Raw genomic sequence first — 18,752 nt, 5'->3', positions numbered from 1 at the left:
ATTTTTGATGCATTTTTCCACAGAACACGGTCTTTATTTTCTCTAAAACATGAGGGCACAGCACACATCTTTCTACTGCCTTTTCTTTTTGTAGCAGATTTGTCCTTGATAAAGGGAGGCTAAGGAATCCTTCAATGCATATATTTCAAAAGCTTCAAATATGCAGAAATGAGGTTTTGTGTTTTCATGCACTTTAGTATTGAGACTCCACTATAATTTTTTTCTAAAATAAAGCCCAAAAATAAACTGTGTAATGGATGTTTATTGAACTCTTTTGAGACATTTGTCCAACTTCACAAAGGGCCTTTACTTTCATATCAGATATGATCAAATGAACAGAACTGAAGAGTTTAGAAACCAAAAGTGTCTTCCTTGCAAAAACTAAAACAGTGCAAAAATAGTTTTGCAATTTAAACATGCTAAAATCTTAAGTTTCTGCCTTTTAATGCTAGTATGGTGTACCACTAGAATTTAGATAGGAAACACACTGGTGATCTCATCAGCAGGATAAGAGCGGTCATGCACATTTTAAATTACTATGTTAAAAAAATTACTGTACATGTGTAAGCACAGTCGTGAATTGTTCAAGGAACAGCAATGCATCTGTGATTAGAAACCATTTCCTTCTTCCTACATATATTCTATACAGTTACTCCTCAGCAGTTCACATATTTGGTCAGGAGAGCTGGACCATTATTATTGGTTGCAAGGGCAACATTTTACCACTATTGTACTTTAGCTTTATTCCTGATCAGATTATTCAAATGAGATCCCATGTTTAAAATAATTCAATAGATTTGTTTAGATAAGACAGCTAGTCTCAGATTTTTAGCATTGATAAGCAGCCAATATTTTAAAAAGTTCCCTGAAGAGCAAGCAAAAAAAATCAAAGCTAACAAAGCAAAACATTCTAATGTTAGTCTCAAGAAAATGAATTTTTTGGGAATCAAAAAAAAATCTGTATCAAAAGTAGGAATTTAAACAGCAATATCAAGTATAATACCATACCCATCATAAAAATTAGGAGAAAACATTAATATCCATAACACTTTTTAGCAGATTTCCAATTAGTAAATTAGGGAAATTATGTACATTATACCCACAGTTGTAGTAAAAAAATTGTACACCTATTTAAGAAGTGTTAATAAAAGTACTCAGGATAATCTTTTAAAGTTGTTCTAATCTCAGTATACCATGCGCTTCAGTGGGAGATTTCTCACATTATGTTTATGATCTCAAGTGTTTCTCAAATACTGTGTACTGAAAGCTGAAATAACCAATCAAATGCTAACTTTTGACACATGATTCCAGAGTGCACTGAAAAATCATCAGTAGGATGCTTAGTATATCTAGCTTTTAAACTAAAGACTAAATCCCCGAAATCTGATGATCGAAGTTTTGCATGTAGGAACATTAGTACAATGCTGTATTGTATGAGTAGCAGACTCATATCTGTTTCTTCCAGAACTATCACGTTTTTAGGGAAGCTTAAAGCTGGGCCATACTATTATTCACAGAAGGGTGAAAGATTAGAGGGAGGGACGTTTAAAGTACCTAGTCTTCAAGAGTGAAACACTAAATATTTTGATTAGCTAATATACATTGTAATACAAGAAAATGCAATGAATTTATTTATATCGGAATGCAGATAATACTTTATTAACTGATCACAGTTTTAATGTCTGATTTAAAACCATAACTAATTTGGGAAACAAAAAGGGGGGGGGGGGAGATGTTAAGGCTGAGCCATATATACAGAAAAAAATCTGGATACTGATAATCTGTACATTTTTTATTAAGTTAACCTCCGCTTTTTTCTTTACACAAATAGTTTATTCAGTGTCTGAAGTTATCAAATTGGCCAATATTTTAAAGTCTTATGCTGGAATGAAAGTTTAGCCCAAGTTTTTGATGCAGTATAAAGTCTCAAATGAGATCAGACAGGTTTGCTGTCATATTCCACATGAAGTGTTGAATTTTGTTCAGGTTAGTTTATTGTTGGTGCACAAAATTATAACAAATGATTATCTTCTCTTCCAACAAAACTAGTAGTTCTATGCCTCAAAGTTTAACCTGTATTAAATTCAACTGTAATAGGTTGGGAGATCAATATACATTAAGTGCCCATGCTACATATCATTTTCCAACTCTTTAAGCAGCCTTTAACATTATATGATTAAGTGGACATATGTGCCATTTTACACAATTACACCAACTTTTTAACAAAATCCAGGAATTAGATAATTCTTTAAGTTGCATCGTGAACAGTAGTCCTATATGGTGTGGTATAGTTTTCCATCTGTATTAGCTCCCTTTTGTAAAGCTGGGCAACACATGAAATCAAGACATCAACTGTTTGTCCTTCTCTGAAAAAAAGTGTTTCAGCTGTCTAGTTCCAGTCACTGAAGGAAGAGGCAGAGGCAAGTTTAAATTATCCCAGAAAACTGAATAAATTGCTTTATTTGGGGTCTTCAGGATGCTTCACCTTCTGTGGGGGATGTAGGTGTTGTGGGAGAGACCATTTCAGGTTTTCGTGAAATTCTATCCAATTCTGCCTGAACATCCGTCAAGACTGGCTTCTGGCCTGTACAAAAAAAAAAAGCGCACAACACTTGGTCATGCTTAAAAATGAAAGGACTTGTTTTCCCACAACTATGTTATTTCTTAAGAACATCCATTAAAAAAAAAGAGTTAAGTTTTCCTGCTTTAATACAATACTAAAGAAGTTGTTTCATGCAATGTCACATTTACAAACTGCAGATATACTAGAATAAAGATATAGTAAAACGGAGAACATATTTAGTTTGTAGCAATTTTAGACGTGTGGGTTACCCTACTGTTTGGCTAACAAGCCATTTTTACAATAGTTCTCTCAAAGTCTTGCACTGTATGTGGAAAGCAAATCCTATGAAATCCTAACATAAAATGATACACATTTCATCTCCTAAAATTTCTAGAAGGTATTGACCAATAAAGGTTGGGCTCACATTATCAGTATGTATTATTCCCACCACATATTAATATGTATTAAGCACACAACAATACACTGATTTATATTTCAAACAGTTATATGGCCAGAATTGGCCTACGTCTTTCTATACACCTATTCACTTATTCTAAGTACCCTTTAACACTTTGCAAAGCTGAAATCAACTTTAGCATTAGAAAATAATGAACTTGACTGATATTGATTTGATCTCGAGTATATTTCATAATGAACCAAAGTGCTCTCAAGTAACTGACTGTACAATTTACCAACAGAAAAAACAAACTCTCTTCACATTCCCAATCGCCTTATCTTCCTCGACATAGGCATGGGGGAAATAGGATTATTTTATCTATGTTTACATGAAAATTCTTATTTCAAGGACCACAGATCCATAATAGGTCTTAGTCGAATGAGCTTAAAAAGCAGACCAGACCTTTTCAGCTATTAAAGATCTATGAAATTTCCTCCCCAAAAGAAGCCTATGACCAGTCTTTGCATATGAATCGGAATACACCCCCCACATGGATACTGCCCCCGTCTTCAAATACAGGCTGGAGATCCTTTGTGCCTCTATTCACCAGTTCTTCTTGATTGGGTTGATGACTCTGAATTCCCATCCACCCTCCCGAAGTGGGTATCACAAAGTTGTATTGTAATGCATATGGATAAGATGGCAGAATTGCATATGCATACAGTAGAATTGAAGTCAGTGTGGCAATCCTCCTATTGACAGGTTTAGCTAGGCTCTCATTCTGTATTCAGCAATAAAGGTTTCTGCTGCAGCTTTTCTAAAGTAGTCATGAGACAGCTGCAGTGATTAGATGGAGGATGTTCTGGCATATCTGCTGAGGGCCAGAGTATAAGACCAACAGCTGACAATTTATGCTGTAATCATCACGTACCTCCCACCCCAAAGATTCTGGCTCTGTGTAGTTCTTTAAGATGTATACCAGAAGAAGCAACACTTTGGGGTCTGTACTATTATCAGACAAGTATGATAGTTAGAGGTAGGATCAGCATGTCTCTGTCGCTCTGTAACTTAAGACTGAGGAAAAATTTCTGTAACTCTATGATGTGCTCACCTTAACGAGGACAGAAGTATCACTCCATGGAAGAGAAAGCATCCCTAGGGAAGCTGGCTACACCAGATAATTCCTGATCAATATGGCCCCAGACTGGAGTCAGGAAGACCATGATGTCATGTAGATTTGCACTACAATACTTCGTAGTGAGGGTTGTGTGATCTAGGTAGCCAATGTTCAGTGATCACTGAGGGATTTAAACAACTAGGATTCCCAAACTATGCAGAAGCTATTGATGAAATCTCTGTGCCCATTCTGAATTTTTCCCCTATACTCTCTGCAATCAGCCCAGGAAAGAGTATTTTCAGTTGTGATGCAGGCCTTAATGGATCTTCGAGGCAGGTTCACATGGTGGCCAGGCAAAGTACATGAAGCTCAGAGTTTTTGAAAATCCTAGCATTCTGAGAACGGGAAGAGTAGGACTATTACAGTGGTACCTAGAAGTTCCAAGCAGGCGGACCTCCATTGTGTTAAGTGCTGTACAAACATAAAAAGAACCCATGCTCCAAAAAGCTTAGAATCTTAAAGGACAACAGGTGTGTGAAAAGAATGAAAATGCAGTAGTAAGAGCTGTTTAACACCACTGGGAGCACTTGTGTGTGCATGCTAGGTGTGTTACAGGCATGCTCAGGGCCGCCCAGAGGATTCAGGGGGCCTGGGGCAAAGCAATTTTGGGGGCCCCCTTCCATAAAAAAAGTTGCAATATTATAGAATACTATATTCTTGTGGGGGCCCCTGCGGGCCCAGGGCAAATTGCCCCATTTGTGCCCCCCTCTGGACAGCCCTGGGCATGCTAAGTGGGGATGAATATAGCTAGCATGCTTCCTTTATTTTCTAACAACACAGGCTCATGCAGCCATTACCCAGAAGGGCCTTTTTGCTCTCTTCACCTTCCCTAATAGAAGGGAGAAATCCAGGTGATGAGGAACAAAAGAGAGGACTCAATAGATAGGCATTCATATTACTTATCCTCATTATTCCCCTGCAGGAATGCAAGAGAGTCTCTGGGTCTGTATTTGTTTTCCCCACAAATGCTCTGATTCTAGCACACAAATTTTGGAAAGCAGCAGATAGAAGGAAGATTAAAAACCTCAGAGCTGCACAGTACTAAGGGCTAACAGATAGGGAACAGGATATTATTCCTAAATTTCAGTTAGATATTAATACAATATGATTTCCCCCCAAAAAAGCTCAGAGGCTCACAATACACCCATAACACCCTCCCAATTAAGATCTACTACAATCTCATCTTGGCTTACCATTGTCAGCCTCTCAGATTTTACTGTATCATTGAGCCATGGATAATGCTGTATACATTTAAGTTGTATTACTTATCTTGCCACATTTCTAACTGCATTTTAACAAATATTGCATGTTAGATTAAAGATATTCCTCGCACAAATGAAATTTCCAATGATGCTTTATGATTAATCATACCTGACTTTTTTGCTGATGGTGGTAAATTGCCACCACCACCTCCACTGCCCCCTCCTCCAGGGCTGCCACCGCCAACGCCAGGACCGCCTGGGGAACCGGTTTTTTTACTCAGCAAACTGTTGAAGAAGTTAGCTAGGACACCTTCGCTTGTGGCTCCAGCTACATCAAAAAAGTAGAAAGGTATTTCATATATGAAAAACAACATTTTCCAAATAAATGCTGACTACACAGTTGTTTGCAGTGTTGTAGTACTGGGTTTATCCCAGGATATGAGAAAGACAAAGGTGGGCGAGGTAATATCTTTTATTGAACCAACTTCTGTTGGTGGAAGGTACAAGGTTTCAAGCTTCACTGAGCTCTTCTTCAGGTTTGGAGAAGGAAACCAAAAGCATTCAAGCTAAACACGAGATGAGATAGATTGCTTGCAGCCTGTCTCAAATATCTATAAGACAGTGGACAAAGTCCAGAAATCCATCCCAAACACATTGACAATCTCATTTTTATCCTCACCCATCATAACTTTATATTCAACAACACTTTGTCCAAACCATGTAAACAGCCATGCGTACTAAAATGCCTCCCCAGTATTCCAACCTCCTCATGAACCACCTCGAGGAAAATTTCTGTAAAAAAAGCATCATAAAACAATATACAATGATATTTTCATCCTCTGGACAGATGACCAAAAAATTCCCTCAAAGATTTCCACCATTACTTCAGCAACCATCACCCATCCATCAAACTCTCTCTAGGACATCCCCACACCAGCGTCAACTTCCTGGACACCACAATCAGCTTCAACAATGGATTCCTACAGACAACTATATACAACATATACACAGACCACCATATTTGCCCCTGCAAATCCAGCAACCAGCTTAGACACACCCAGAAATCTGGTATCTACAGCCAGGCACTTAGATACCAAACAATATGCTCTGAAGAGAAGATCTAGGATTCACATTTTAATGCACTTACCTTCCCACACAAGGATACGCCACTAGAGAAAAGTAGTTTGCATCATGGAACGGGCCACACAAATACCCCAGGAGAACCTGCTTCAATGCAGGAAAACAAACCCACTGACTGAATACCCCTAATTGTCACTTATCATCCCACAATAAAACCCACGCCCTGTGGGATATCATACAGCAATTAAAAGCTATACTTGATGGGGACCACAGTCTGAAAGAAATATTTCCCAACCCTCACTTCTGGCCTTCAGATAACTCCCCAACCTCGCTAAGCTCACCAGAAGCAAGACAAGGACACACCAACTGAAAGCAGCATCAGAGACTGCCAAAAACAACAGATGCAAAACCTGCAGCCATATCTCCACTACTACAATGATCAATATTCCCTTCAACACCATACCTTTCAAGATCCACGGCTTCTACACATGCCTGTCAACATACTGGAGCATTTGATGCCCTTGATATGGTACACCACAACTACATGGGTGAAACCAGACAACCGCTACCCTCTCAAATGAATTCACACAGAAAAGTGATAAGACAAAAAACACTCTACTACCCATGAGCAAACACTTTTCATGAAATGATCACCCCATATCCGAATTCTCATTTCTTGTCCTCAAAGGAACCTGTACAACACCTTCAAAAGATGGGCCTGGGAACTTAAATTCATTAATCTGCTGGACACTAAAAACCAAGGACTTAGAGACACTGGTTTTATGGCCCACTACAATAGTTGTAACACATCCTGCTGCCTACTAACCCTCCATTGACCTACAACTTCAGCGGTGTTAATGGCCCACATCATTTTAAGTCAACTTTGGTGACCCCTTTATGCTTCATCTGTCTCACCTTGTATTTAGCTTGAACACTCTGGTTTCCTTCTCCAGACCTAAAGAAGAGCTCTGAGGCCTGGTCTACACTAGACCTGATAAATCGATCCCCGATAGATCGATCACTACCCGCCGATCCGGCGGGTAGTGTAGACGTACCCTTAGGCTCAAAAGCTTGTCCCTTCCAGCAACAGAAGTTGGCCCAACAAAAGATATTACCTCACCCACCTTGTCTCTTACACATATTAGGTCAGAATAAACAAATACGAAAGTATTTCAAGTAAGCAGTCAAGAATAGCTCACTTATTCCCACATTTTCCCTGCACAAGAAATATACCTTTCATATTAGGATCAATTTTTTTTGAGCCAGTAGGGATGGGTGTGACACTGGCCACGTTGGATGTTACTGATCTGTTTGGCGTCCTAGGGGAGCCTCCAGGAACTCTTGGCGAGGCATCCTACACAAAAGTAGAAGATTGAATATTCAAACTATTTTGTGTACTCAACTTCCAGAAATAAACTATGTAATCTATTAATCTATACAAGCAGGACTATTCAATTACATTTTGCTATTTTTTCCACTTTTTTAAAAAAAGGTACATTTAATACTGATCATGTAATTCAATGGAATACTTGTTGCAAAAAATTAATCCGTTTTAAATGAGAAATCATGAAATGCTGTGAGATACACATTTTTACAGAAGTGAGTATGTATCATGCATTAGCAAAGCACTTAAAAGTTAACAGGAAAAAAACCCAATAGTATTGCAACTAAGAACTGCAGTCCAACAACTGGAGGCACTGCAGAGGGGGGGTATTTTACCCTGACGAGGGAGTACTAAAGCTCTGGTTGTTTGGGAAACTGCATTCACTAGTTCATGGAGAAGCTACACTAAGCTCTTCTTAGTATGAAGGCAAGTTGTGGCAAATATGGTGGAAAGAAGAATTTTTATTAAAAGCAAACTGCGTGGAAAACTTATTACTTTCATTGCCTCACAAAAGCAACTTAATAGGTCATATTACTGAGTAGTTGCTTGTCACTTGAAAAAAGGTTACAGGAGTGGTCTTATAATTTTTTCTAAATTTGAACTTAAACAAGTAACAAGAGTTACATTGCTGAGCATTTTATATACTAGTTCCAGAAATTCATCTAAAATGTAGATATACACATGTATCTACAAGTGTTCACACTTGTGAGTTCAATTTCATTCTGGGCTTAAGTATTTTTACAGCAATAAGAAAACTCTAGAAAAGCATTAAGAAAAAGCTTGTAGATCAGAAGTGCTCTTAGAAGTCAGCAATCTTCTCACCCAAACATGCTATTGTATTAATCAAAACCGAAGAATGCACGATTTTCAGTTTTAGTATTTAAAATCTTTGTTACTAACCACTGGCCTTCCAGCTGCAGTAGGTGGCTGTTTCGCTAATAGAGACTGGAAAACAAAATATTTTAGACATTACTATTTGCATTTACCGTAACAAGCTCAAAAATAAATTTAATTGAACACCACGTTTAAATGAAATTAATTGTCTAACATACAAATGCAAAGTAACTACCTGCTGCTTCATAAGAAACACTTGATCATCTTCTGCTACTATTTCTTTTTCATGCACAAACTGCAATATAAAAAAACATTTCAATATGGTTGTGACTGATGTCATTTAAAAACTAGAAGTTGTCTTTTTCTATTTACAGATTAATATGAAGAGGCACAAAAAATGCATGAAATGGACTCAAGACAACATGGTCTTCAACCTAAAGCTGTGCTGGTGCTTTACACATTTTCTAATTGTTAACACGATGTGAGTGACCATAAGGTAACTATCTTCACACGCTGCTAGCTGAATGTCTTTACCTCAGCATTTATTTTTAAAGCAAGAGACATTGTTTAAGTGTTTTATTTCATTAACATTTTAATTACAACATAGTTTAGACATGCTCTATGGAAGGCATTGTTACATACTTAGCACAAAAGTGTTCGGTTTACAGGGCACGATCATCAAGCGATGTAGTTCTCAGACTGTTCAAAGATCTTGAAAATTTAATTTAGCCTGAAGAACCTCACAGTATGTCTTGGGACTATCTAGGTACAGATATACCACCACACTTTACCTTCCTCACCTTCCGAGAGCCTCAGAAACAAATTTATCCTCACAACCACCTTGTGATCTAGGAAAATATCTGTTTTACAGAGGGAAAATAAAACAGATGTAACCTCAAGATCACATGACATTGATAGTAGAGCTGGAAACTGAACCCAGAAATCCTGAGTCCCAGTTCTACGCCTCAATCACAAGATCACCCTTCCTCACAACAAATCCTCCGGCAGGCAAAAGGTGCCTTAAAGCAAATAAAATTTTTACTGAGAATCAGGCCTGAAGTCTATATACATGTAGAAACAGGTGAATTATTTTTTTGAGCACCTGGTATATTACACTACTACTACATCTTGGCTTCTCCAGGATGGTGCAGATTATAGTGTCACTCTTCCCATTAAGTATTTGTAAGAGGCTCGTGCAGTGGGAAGTCGCAGCATAATCCTAAAATATCAGCTTCATTAGGTGAGAGGTAGAAGTACTGGTCTTCAGTTCCCCTCTCCCCTTATTTGTCCTTTGCTTATGGCATCTCCTTGAACAATTGAGACAGAGGTATTTATAAAACGTACTAAGCACAGAAAGTTTTCTGTATATGTTGCACATCCAATATAGATTTATCTTCTTGTTTAATTCCTGACTTTATTTGTCTACTTTTGGTGTTAAATACTGTTTACAACCATGTGTTTCTACTACAGAATATAGGAAATAAGGAAAAGTTAAGATTTTTTTAATTCATAAGACATTTATAAAGGCATTTTAAATACTCAGGTTTGCTGAGAGTTAGTACATCCTGAATTTAACTCAGGAATCAATGCAATTTGGCTTTCCAAAAGAGCAGAAGTTACATGTAAGCATAGGCATCTTTAAAATGTTGTAGCTGCAGTGATAGAGGAAGACACTTAAACACAATGCTCCCATCAGAAGTCTGAATGGAAGCTCACAGTCAAAGATGTATCCAGTAATCTCTGAAGCCTTTCCAATTTTAATTTGATAAAATATGAAATTAAAACTGATTTCACATTCCTAATTGGATTTTCCTATTAGAAATTAGAAGCTAAGTCTGAAAGAAGTCAAGTTGCCTTAGTTTTGCTGTTAAATGTAGTAGCTGGGCTTCCAGCTGCATTTATAGCTACAGCTCATAAAAACTGAACAAAAAGAAATTTAAAGAGGAGTGAGGGAAAAGGTTAATAAAACTTCACAAATTTTATCAACCTCTTAAATAGTGGGTGCAGGCATACCACATATGTATTTGAGATTATTTGAGGCTGTGATTTCTTAACACAGTTTCAGAAACACTGACACAATGGCAAAAAGGCACAAGAGGCGCCTACCTAAATTAGATGTTTTAATGTTGCATTTTATTACATTGTATGCGGACCGTTCAATTTGCCTGTTTTTGAAAAAAAATTCTGAGTTAGTAAACTATTTTGGGGGCATATTATAATGAAAATGTTGACCTATAACGTTTGGTCCCATTTGGAAACTAAAGATGTACCCGTATATCTTTTTTTCCCGCTGGAGATGGGACACTGGATGGGGAGGGTTCTGGATTACTACAGTGAATTCTTTCTCAGGTGTCTGCATGGTGGGGCTTGCCAACCAGCTTAGGGTCTAACTGAAGGAATTTTCCCCCAGGTCAGATTGACAGACCTGGGAGCTGGGGAGGGTTCGCCTTCCTCTGCAGCATGGGGCACAGGACACGGGACACTTGCTGGTTTAAAGTAGAGTAAAGGGTTGAGTCTCTGAAACTTTAAGTCTTTAAACCGTGATTTGAGGACTCCAGTAACTCAGCCAGATGTTAGGAGTCTATTACAGGAGTGGGCGGGTGAGGTTCTGTGGCCTGCAGTGTACAATGGTCCCTTCTGGCCTTAAAGTATGAATCTGAATCTAAGCATAAGAGATTTATGTTTCTTTGAGTATGGCAGCAATCCTAATGGTTTAACAGCCATCGTTTGACAAAGCAAAGCAAAGCAAACTCCAGTGAAGATCTACAAAGGAAATGTAATGGAGGGATGTTAACAGGCCATTTTACTTTGAATGATCCCTAGAAATGTCTTAACTACTTATGCTAAAAAAAACCGGTTACTCACCTTCTCGTAACTGTTGTTCTTCGAGATGTGTTGTTCATGTCCATTCTAATCAGGTGTGTGCGCGCGCATGGCAGCCAGAAGATTTTCCCCTTAGCAGTATCCGTTGGGTCGATCTGGGCACCCCCTGGAGTGGCGCCATCATGGTGCTCAGTATAGGGCCCTACCGACCTGCCACCCCCTCAGTTCCTACTTGCTGGCTACTCCGACAGAGGGGTAGATGGGTTGGTATTGGAATGGACATGAACACATATCTCGAAAAACAACAGTTACGAGAAGGTGAATAACCTTTTCTTCTTCTTTGAGTGCCTGTTCATGTCAATTCCAATCAGGTGACTCCCAAGCCTAAATTCAGGAGGCGGGGTCGGAGCTGTCCACTGACTGGAGCACTGCTCTACTGAAGGCCGCATCATCTCTAGCCTGCTGAGTAATTGCATAATGTGCGGTGAAAGTACGTATGAAGAACCACATCGCTGCTCTACGTATTTCCTGGGTCGGGACTTGTGCCAGGAACGCTGCTGAAGAAGCCTGCGCCCTAGTGGAGTGTGCTGTGGGCAGAGGGGCAGGCACCTCTGCCAGGTTATAGTATTCACGGATGCATGACGTGATCCACGAAGAAATTCGCTGGGAGGAGATTGGAAGACCCTTCATCCTGTCTGCCACGGCCACAAACAGTTGAATGAACTTCCTAAATTGTTTTGTTCTTTCAATGTAAAAGGCTAGCGCTCTGCAGACATCTTAGGAGCGAAGCCTCTGCTCTCTGCCTCTGGAGTATGGCTTAGGATGGAACACTGGGAGGAAGATGTCCTGGTTGATGTGAAACTGGGAAACAACCTTCGGGAGGAAAGCTGGATGTGGCCTGAGCTGAACCTTGTCCTTATAGCACATGGTGTAAGGGAGCTCTGATGTTAGGGCCTTGAGCTCAGACACCCTCTGGATTGAGGTTATCACTACCAGAAACACCACCTTGTATGACAAGTAGAGCAGGGAACACATTGCCAGCCGTTCAAAGGATGGACCCATCAATTTGGAAAGCACCAGATTGAGGTCCCAGGTCAGGGTCGGTTGCTGGACGTGCATATATAGCCTGTCGAGACCTTTCAGGAAACGGATGACCATAGGGTTGGCAAACACTGACCGGCCCTCTGAACCTGAATGGAAGGCAAAGATGGCTGCCAAATGAACTCTTACCGACAACATGGACAGTCCCTGCAGCTTGAGATGGAGAAGGTAGTCCAGTATGAGTGGTATAGAGGCAAGCGTCGGGGATGAGTGATGCTGCGCCAACCAGAATGAGAATCTCTTCCACTTGGCAAAAGTAGGTAGCCCTGGTGGAGGGTTTCCTACTGTCAAGGAGGACTTGTTTAACCGGGTCCAAGCAGGAGAGCTCCATGGGGTTCAGCCATGGCGCTTCCACGCCGTGAGGTGCAACAACTCGAGGTTCGGGTGCTAGAGACAGCCATGATCCTGAGTTATTAAGTCCGTGAGGAGCGGCAAGGTAACTGGGGCTTCGAAGGACATTTCCAGGAGAGATGTGTACCAGTGTTGGTGGGGCCAGGCTAGAGTTATTAATATCACTGAAGTCTCTTCCCTCCATATTTTGAGGAGCACCTTGTGAACAAGACGGCTGGTCGGGAACGTGTAGAGAAGATGGCCTCTCCATGGGAGGAGGAAAGTGTCCGCGATGCTGCCCAGTCTGTGATTCAGGAAGGAGCAAAATTATTGGCGCTTCTTGTTGAGTTGCCTGGCGAACAGATCCATCTGGGGAAAGCCCCACCGTTAGAAGATGGAGTTTGTGACATCCGGGCAGAGGGACCACTCGTAGCTGTGAAAAGACTTGCCTGCTGAGACGGTCCTCCAACTCGTTCTGTACTCTTGGGAGGTACGATGCTTGCAGGTGTATCAAATGAGCTAAAAAAAAAGTCCCACACTGTGAGGGCTTCCTGGCACAGGGGAGAGGAGCGTGCACACCCATTTGTTGATATAGAACATCGCCGTGGTGTTGTCTGTCATGACTGATACACATCTTCCTGTCAAGTGGGCTCAGAAAGTCTAGCATGCCAGATGCACTGCTCTTTGACACTGATGCGGAGAGCAAGTTCCGCCTGAGACCAGAGGCCTTGTGTCCTGAGGTCTCCCAGTTGTGCTCCCCAGCTCAAGGGCTGATGCATCCATCACTAGCGAGAGGGACGGCTGAGGACTGGTGAAGGGGACCCTTGCACACACTACGTGTGGGTTGAGCCACCACTGGAGAGAGTCGAGGACCGGGCGAGGCAGAGTCACGACCCTATCTAAACTGTCCCAAGCCGGCCAATACACCGAGGCTAGCCATGATTGGAGAGGCCGGAGTCTGAGCCTGGCGTGTTGCACCACATAGGCACAAGAAGGGATTGGGATGGTGGTGTGAGGAAGCAATGGAGCTACCCCCGATCCTGCTGATACCAACCATGCTGGAGGCAGTATGAAAGTGGCTGAGGCCACCGATGCTGCCCTGGAACATGACCCTTGGCTCCGCCCTTGGCCTTGGTGAAAGGCCCAGGGAGTCCAAAAGGGCCACTGTGCTGGGGGCTGCCACTGCGCAGGCCACGGTGCCGGGTAAGGGTGCCGGTCTCGTGATAACCTGGACTGTCTACTTGTGCTCCTATGAGATTGATAGGAGTCTGACTCAGAGGTCTCAGAAAAGGAGGACCACGGAGGAGCAGTACTTCAAGGCGCCCAGAGTCTGCGCCGAGGGCTTGGGGATCGACAAGGCTACTGACCCTGTTCTGGCGCTGGGGAGCAATGCACCGGGGATAGAGACCACTGGGCTATCATTACAGGCTTTCCCCTTGCTGGTCCTGGGGGAGCGACCGGTGCTGGCAACCTCTCCCGTGTAGGCAGGGAGAACGGTGCCATGAGCTGGAGCAGGTCCCGTGCTGCCTCAAACGCCTCCGGGGTCGATGGGAGGTGAAGTTGTCAGCTCGGCCTTGGCAAGCAAGAAGTGTCCGGACTCAACTGCCCTTCCATGGGGGCAGGAGTCAACACAACCATCTCTGGCAGTGAGGCCAAAGTAGTGTGGCCTGGGGCACTGCGTACTGATGAGGAGGTACTTGGCACCGGGTACACCAACCCGGGGTCGGACTGGGGCCAGAGTGCTGCTTCCATTAGTAGGATCTTCAGGCGCTGATCTCCATCTTTCAGTGTCCTGGGGCAAAACCCCCTGCAGATCTTACAGCGATCCTTTTTATGGCTCTCCCCCAAACACTTCAAACACAAAGTGTGAGGATCACTTCTGAGCATACACTTGCTGCAGACCGCACAGGCTTTGAAGCCAGGAGACCGAGGCATGTCCTAGTGCCGGGATAGTGCTGGAGGGGAAGCCCCTCCAAAGGAAACTTAAGTAAAGTACCTACTAACTACTTAACACTAACTACAGAACTAATGAAAACTATATACAGACTGCCAAATGCGCTTGTCATGACAAGAGCAAGTGAAAGTTCCAGCTAATTGTCACTGGCGGTAAGAAGGAACTGAGGGGGTGGTGGGTCGGTAGGGTCCTATATTGAGCGCCATGATGGCGCCACTCCAGGGGGCGCCCAGACTGACCTGACAGATACTGCTAGGGGAAAAATCTTCTGGCTACCGCACGCACACTTGATTGGAATTGATATGAACAAGCACTGAAAGAAGAACAATCTACTACATCTTGTATTTAGCTGTGACACTCTTGGTATGTCTACACTGCAACTAGACACTTGCAGCTGGCCCAGGCTCAGAGGGCTCAGGCTGTGGGGCTGTTTACCTGTAGTGCAGACTTTCCTGCTCAGGCTGCAGCCCAAGCTCTGAGATCCTCCTATTTTGCAGGATCCTAGAGCCCAGAGGTCTCCACAGCCCAAGCCTTGAGAGCCAGAGTCAGCTGGCATGCGCCAGCCAGGGGTTTTTAATTGCAATGTAGACATTTCTTCAGAGTAAGGAATGAAGAGGTCTGAATAAGTTCAAAAGCTTGTCTCTCTCACCAACAGGAGTTGGTCCAATAAAAGATATTACCTCACCCACTGTCTAACTGAGAAACAACTAAATCAAGAAGTTTTCTATTTACATCTTCAGTGTTTCTATAATGTGGATCTTAAATCAATGAGCCAGGGATGCGTTAGCATTTGGAGCAGACTGCCGTTACAGATTATGCTTTTGGGGAGAAGGGAAGACACCAGCTACTCTGACTCATTACTGAGTTTATAATTTGAGATTAGGAGGTCAGTAACTGACACCTAGGGCACCGCAGCCTGATTTAGTTTGGTTCCAGACTCCTCAATGGCTAAATGATTTTGCCCCCTGTATCTTTTTCTATTGGTGAAGAGAACAGAAGGGTTTTTGATAGCTATTTTACCAGGTAATCCTAGACATTTTAAGAGGCTTTCTTGTAAGAATGAAAATGTAGGGGGGGGGATTTAGTTGTGTTTCTGAATTTTCATCAAGTTTTCCTTTCTTCTGAAGAAAGTTCTATAGAGAATAATGGCAACAGGGAGAAGAGGGGTGAAAAAAGATCTACAAATGTATTTCTTTGTTGGATGAAATAAATAAACCCTTTAAGTAGTGGAGAAGAAACACTGATGATTGAGGAGAGCAAACAGCAGGCCTGTATTCTCTTTTTAGAGAGCTAGAATTAAGAAATCTGCATACACAAGGCTCAGTTTATCTTAACTATGTCAGAACCTAGGACATAGATCCTATCTGGAAGTCTGTTCCTTCATTTTCACCACATCCACTACCCAGAGGATTGTCTACAGATCCAGTTCAAGTCACCTCCATGAAGGTAGAGGCATAAGAATACAACCTATCATGAACAGTTTGAGTTAGATGTTTATGCCTCTTCCAAAGCTGCTGTTGGAACCAGCAGCTGCTCAGATTGAGCAAAATAAGCCAGATATTGAGGGGAGTAGTGTGCTATATATAGCAACACCCATCTGTTTCTTCCTCTCCATGTTGGACAGCAACTAACAACAACAACATAAACAGTAAGTAATGAGAGCTAGTTTCTGGTGGCTTTCAAGAGGAAGCAAAAAGCAAACTGGAGAACTCGCATAAGGAAGGTAACCAGAAAATAAAACAAAAGTCTGGTGGTTAATAGGCATGGGGTAGCCAACCAAGGGAAGGGAGAAATGCTCTAAAGTATGGAACCCAAGTTGCAATGTGTGTTATATTCCTACAGGTTAACAAAATAGGTTTTCTTTGAAACATACTGAAATCAAAATTACCTTTCTGACAGGTGGTTTTGTTATGATATCTTCAAAACTGTCATCTGCTTTTAGTGTCTGAAAGTTTTCATGTAATATTCCTATCTTCTTGTCATTATCCCATCCTGCAGGACTTAAGGTAAACAAATACAGACATTGATCTTAAAATTTAAATACTCACTTGGTTGTTCCCTAATACCCAATATCAACCTGTGGATAAAGATTATCATTGTTGAAAGCCAAAACAAAAGTTTTAATAACTCCCTTCCTCTACATCAGCTAGCCAGTGATTAGCAGTGTCAGCTGTATGAAGTATGTTTATTTTGCTCAGTGTAACATATTGGAGAAGTGATTTTCTCCTGGTGGAACATTCCACTTAAAAAATTGGCTTGATACTTCCTCTCTCTCAAAACAACAGTGACTGCTCACCAACAGTCTTAACCCACTAACTAACAATCCAGAAAAACCCAAACCTGTTCTTACGGTGAATTTGTAACACTTAACACAGAAATTTAGTAAATGTTAATGTTGAAACAAAATGGAAATAGCTTTATAGAACCACTACTACTTATACACACTATACTGTGTAGATACAAATGTATACATGCATGAATATTTAATAATAAAGAAACTTACATAAATACTGCATCTTTTTCCACAACAGCAGCAGATACATTGAAAGGAAATCCATACAATTTCTGGACAATATATCTATACACTAAATCGATATTTTTGTTTTCCTTTACTGAAGTGTAAATAAGTGCTGCACCATCTGAACACATTTGTTAAAAGAAAAATCAGGAGTTTTATTAGCGCAAGCTAACAATTAAGTTTACAACTAATCTTTTTAGAACACTGCTCCCTGTTTCCAAAAGCGAACTTTGTTACTGCTGGATCTATTCAAAGAAAATTTCTATTTGAAACTAACCTTAATTGTATAAACTCATTTAATGACCGAAAAAGCCAGGCAAAGCCAGACTCTACTCAGTGAGTCAGTTGTATGTTGTAAGCTTTTATAGCAACAACAGGCTCTTCCCACTCCCCAAAGAAAAGCCCACAATGCTAACACAACATTAATGGTAAACTATCAAAGTTGGTCATCTCAAAAGTACTAAACGAACCTGCAGTTATTGCCAAAGACTTCTTAAATCCTCCTATAATTTCTGTTTAAAGTAAAGGAGCAGAGTTGTACCATATAAAATTAAGGTATATGTTTCCCTACAAGGGGTGAGTATAATGCCAACACAGATGTGCATAGTTAGTTGATGTGCCTGAAACTATCTGCCAACACCAATATGACCCTAAGATGGTATTGCTCTTTCAGAGTCTTTAAAGTTTTTAATTATGACATTTCTCTAAATAGCTATATATCAGTCTTTAAATTATGCAACAAATATTAAGAAAAATGTTTAACACTTACAGTGCTTTGTCTTTTCTAAGTGCTCTACAGCATCATGAAATATTATTGGAAGTATGTGGGACTCTTTAAGAGGGTCTGGCAAACTTAAAACAATTGAAACTTGGATATTAGAAGCTGAACGTCTCCAAAAAAGGTAAAGGGTACATCTCAGTATGTGTAGTTCAACTTATAACTTTCCTTTTTCATAATGATTGGGAAGATATCCAGTGGGATTTCTAATACCTATTAGATAGATTTATATCCTATATTTAAAAAACCTCAAGTTGTACACATAGGAGCTAATTTAAGTAACAGTATACTATCACTTAATATCCTCCCTCCCACCTTTTTGGTTATACCCATTTGCATTGTACTAGGTGTCAATTCTGCAATTTGGTCTGCTGGCATAGATCCCAACTGGAGGATGGGGGTCTTAATAAACAGTTTGGGGCAGGCATTGTGCCAATCCTGACTGGCGCCTCAAGTTCTTGAACTATAGTTTATCCACAAATGCTATCTTCTCTATGGTCTCGTCTACACTCCCTTTCTTAACATCGCCCTTCACTGCAGCTCCAATGCTGGTAAAATAGCGTGGACAAGCTGCTGGAATTTTAAATGTCCTCTGAATCTGCTCTTTGCAA

At 41.0% G+C, this 18,752-nt stretch overlaps 1 protein-coding gene across 1 annotated transcript in view; it reads right to left on the bottom strand.

Moving 5' to 3' along the window:
- Positions 1–244: 244 nt before the first annotated feature.
- The window catches only part of DYNC1LI1 (dynein cytoplasmic 1 light intermediate chain 1), a 58,210-nt gene continuing 39,702 nt past the window's right edge, over positions 245–18,752 (bottom strand). The window contains exons 7-13 of the mRNA XM_054019843.1: positions 17,349–17,484; positions 16,734–16,845; positions 8,873–8,932; positions 8,704–8,748; positions 7,653–7,773; positions 5,509–5,667; positions 245–2,584 (exon numbers count right to left, since the gene is read on the bottom strand). Of these exons, the coding sequence (XP_053875818.1) occupies positions 2,472–2,584; positions 5,509–5,667; positions 7,653–7,773; positions 8,704–8,748; positions 8,873–8,932; positions 16,734–16,845; positions 17,349–17,484 (746 nt within the window). The 3' untranslated portion in view covers positions 245–2,471. The remainder of the gene's footprint in view (positions 2,585–5,508; positions 5,668–7,652; positions 7,774–8,703; positions 8,749–8,872; positions 8,933–16,733; positions 16,846–17,348; positions 17,485–18,752) is intronic.

Source organism: Malaclemys terrapin, chromosome 2, assembly GCF_027887155.1.
Source record: "Malaclemys terrapin pileata isolate rMalTer1 chromosome 2, rMalTer1.hap1, whole genome shotgun sequence".
NCBI classification, from domain to species: domain Eukaryota; kingdom Metazoa; phylum Chordata; order Testudines; family Emydidae; genus Malaclemys; species Malaclemys terrapin.
This window is presented reverse-complemented; position numbering and strand designations above follow the sequence as displayed.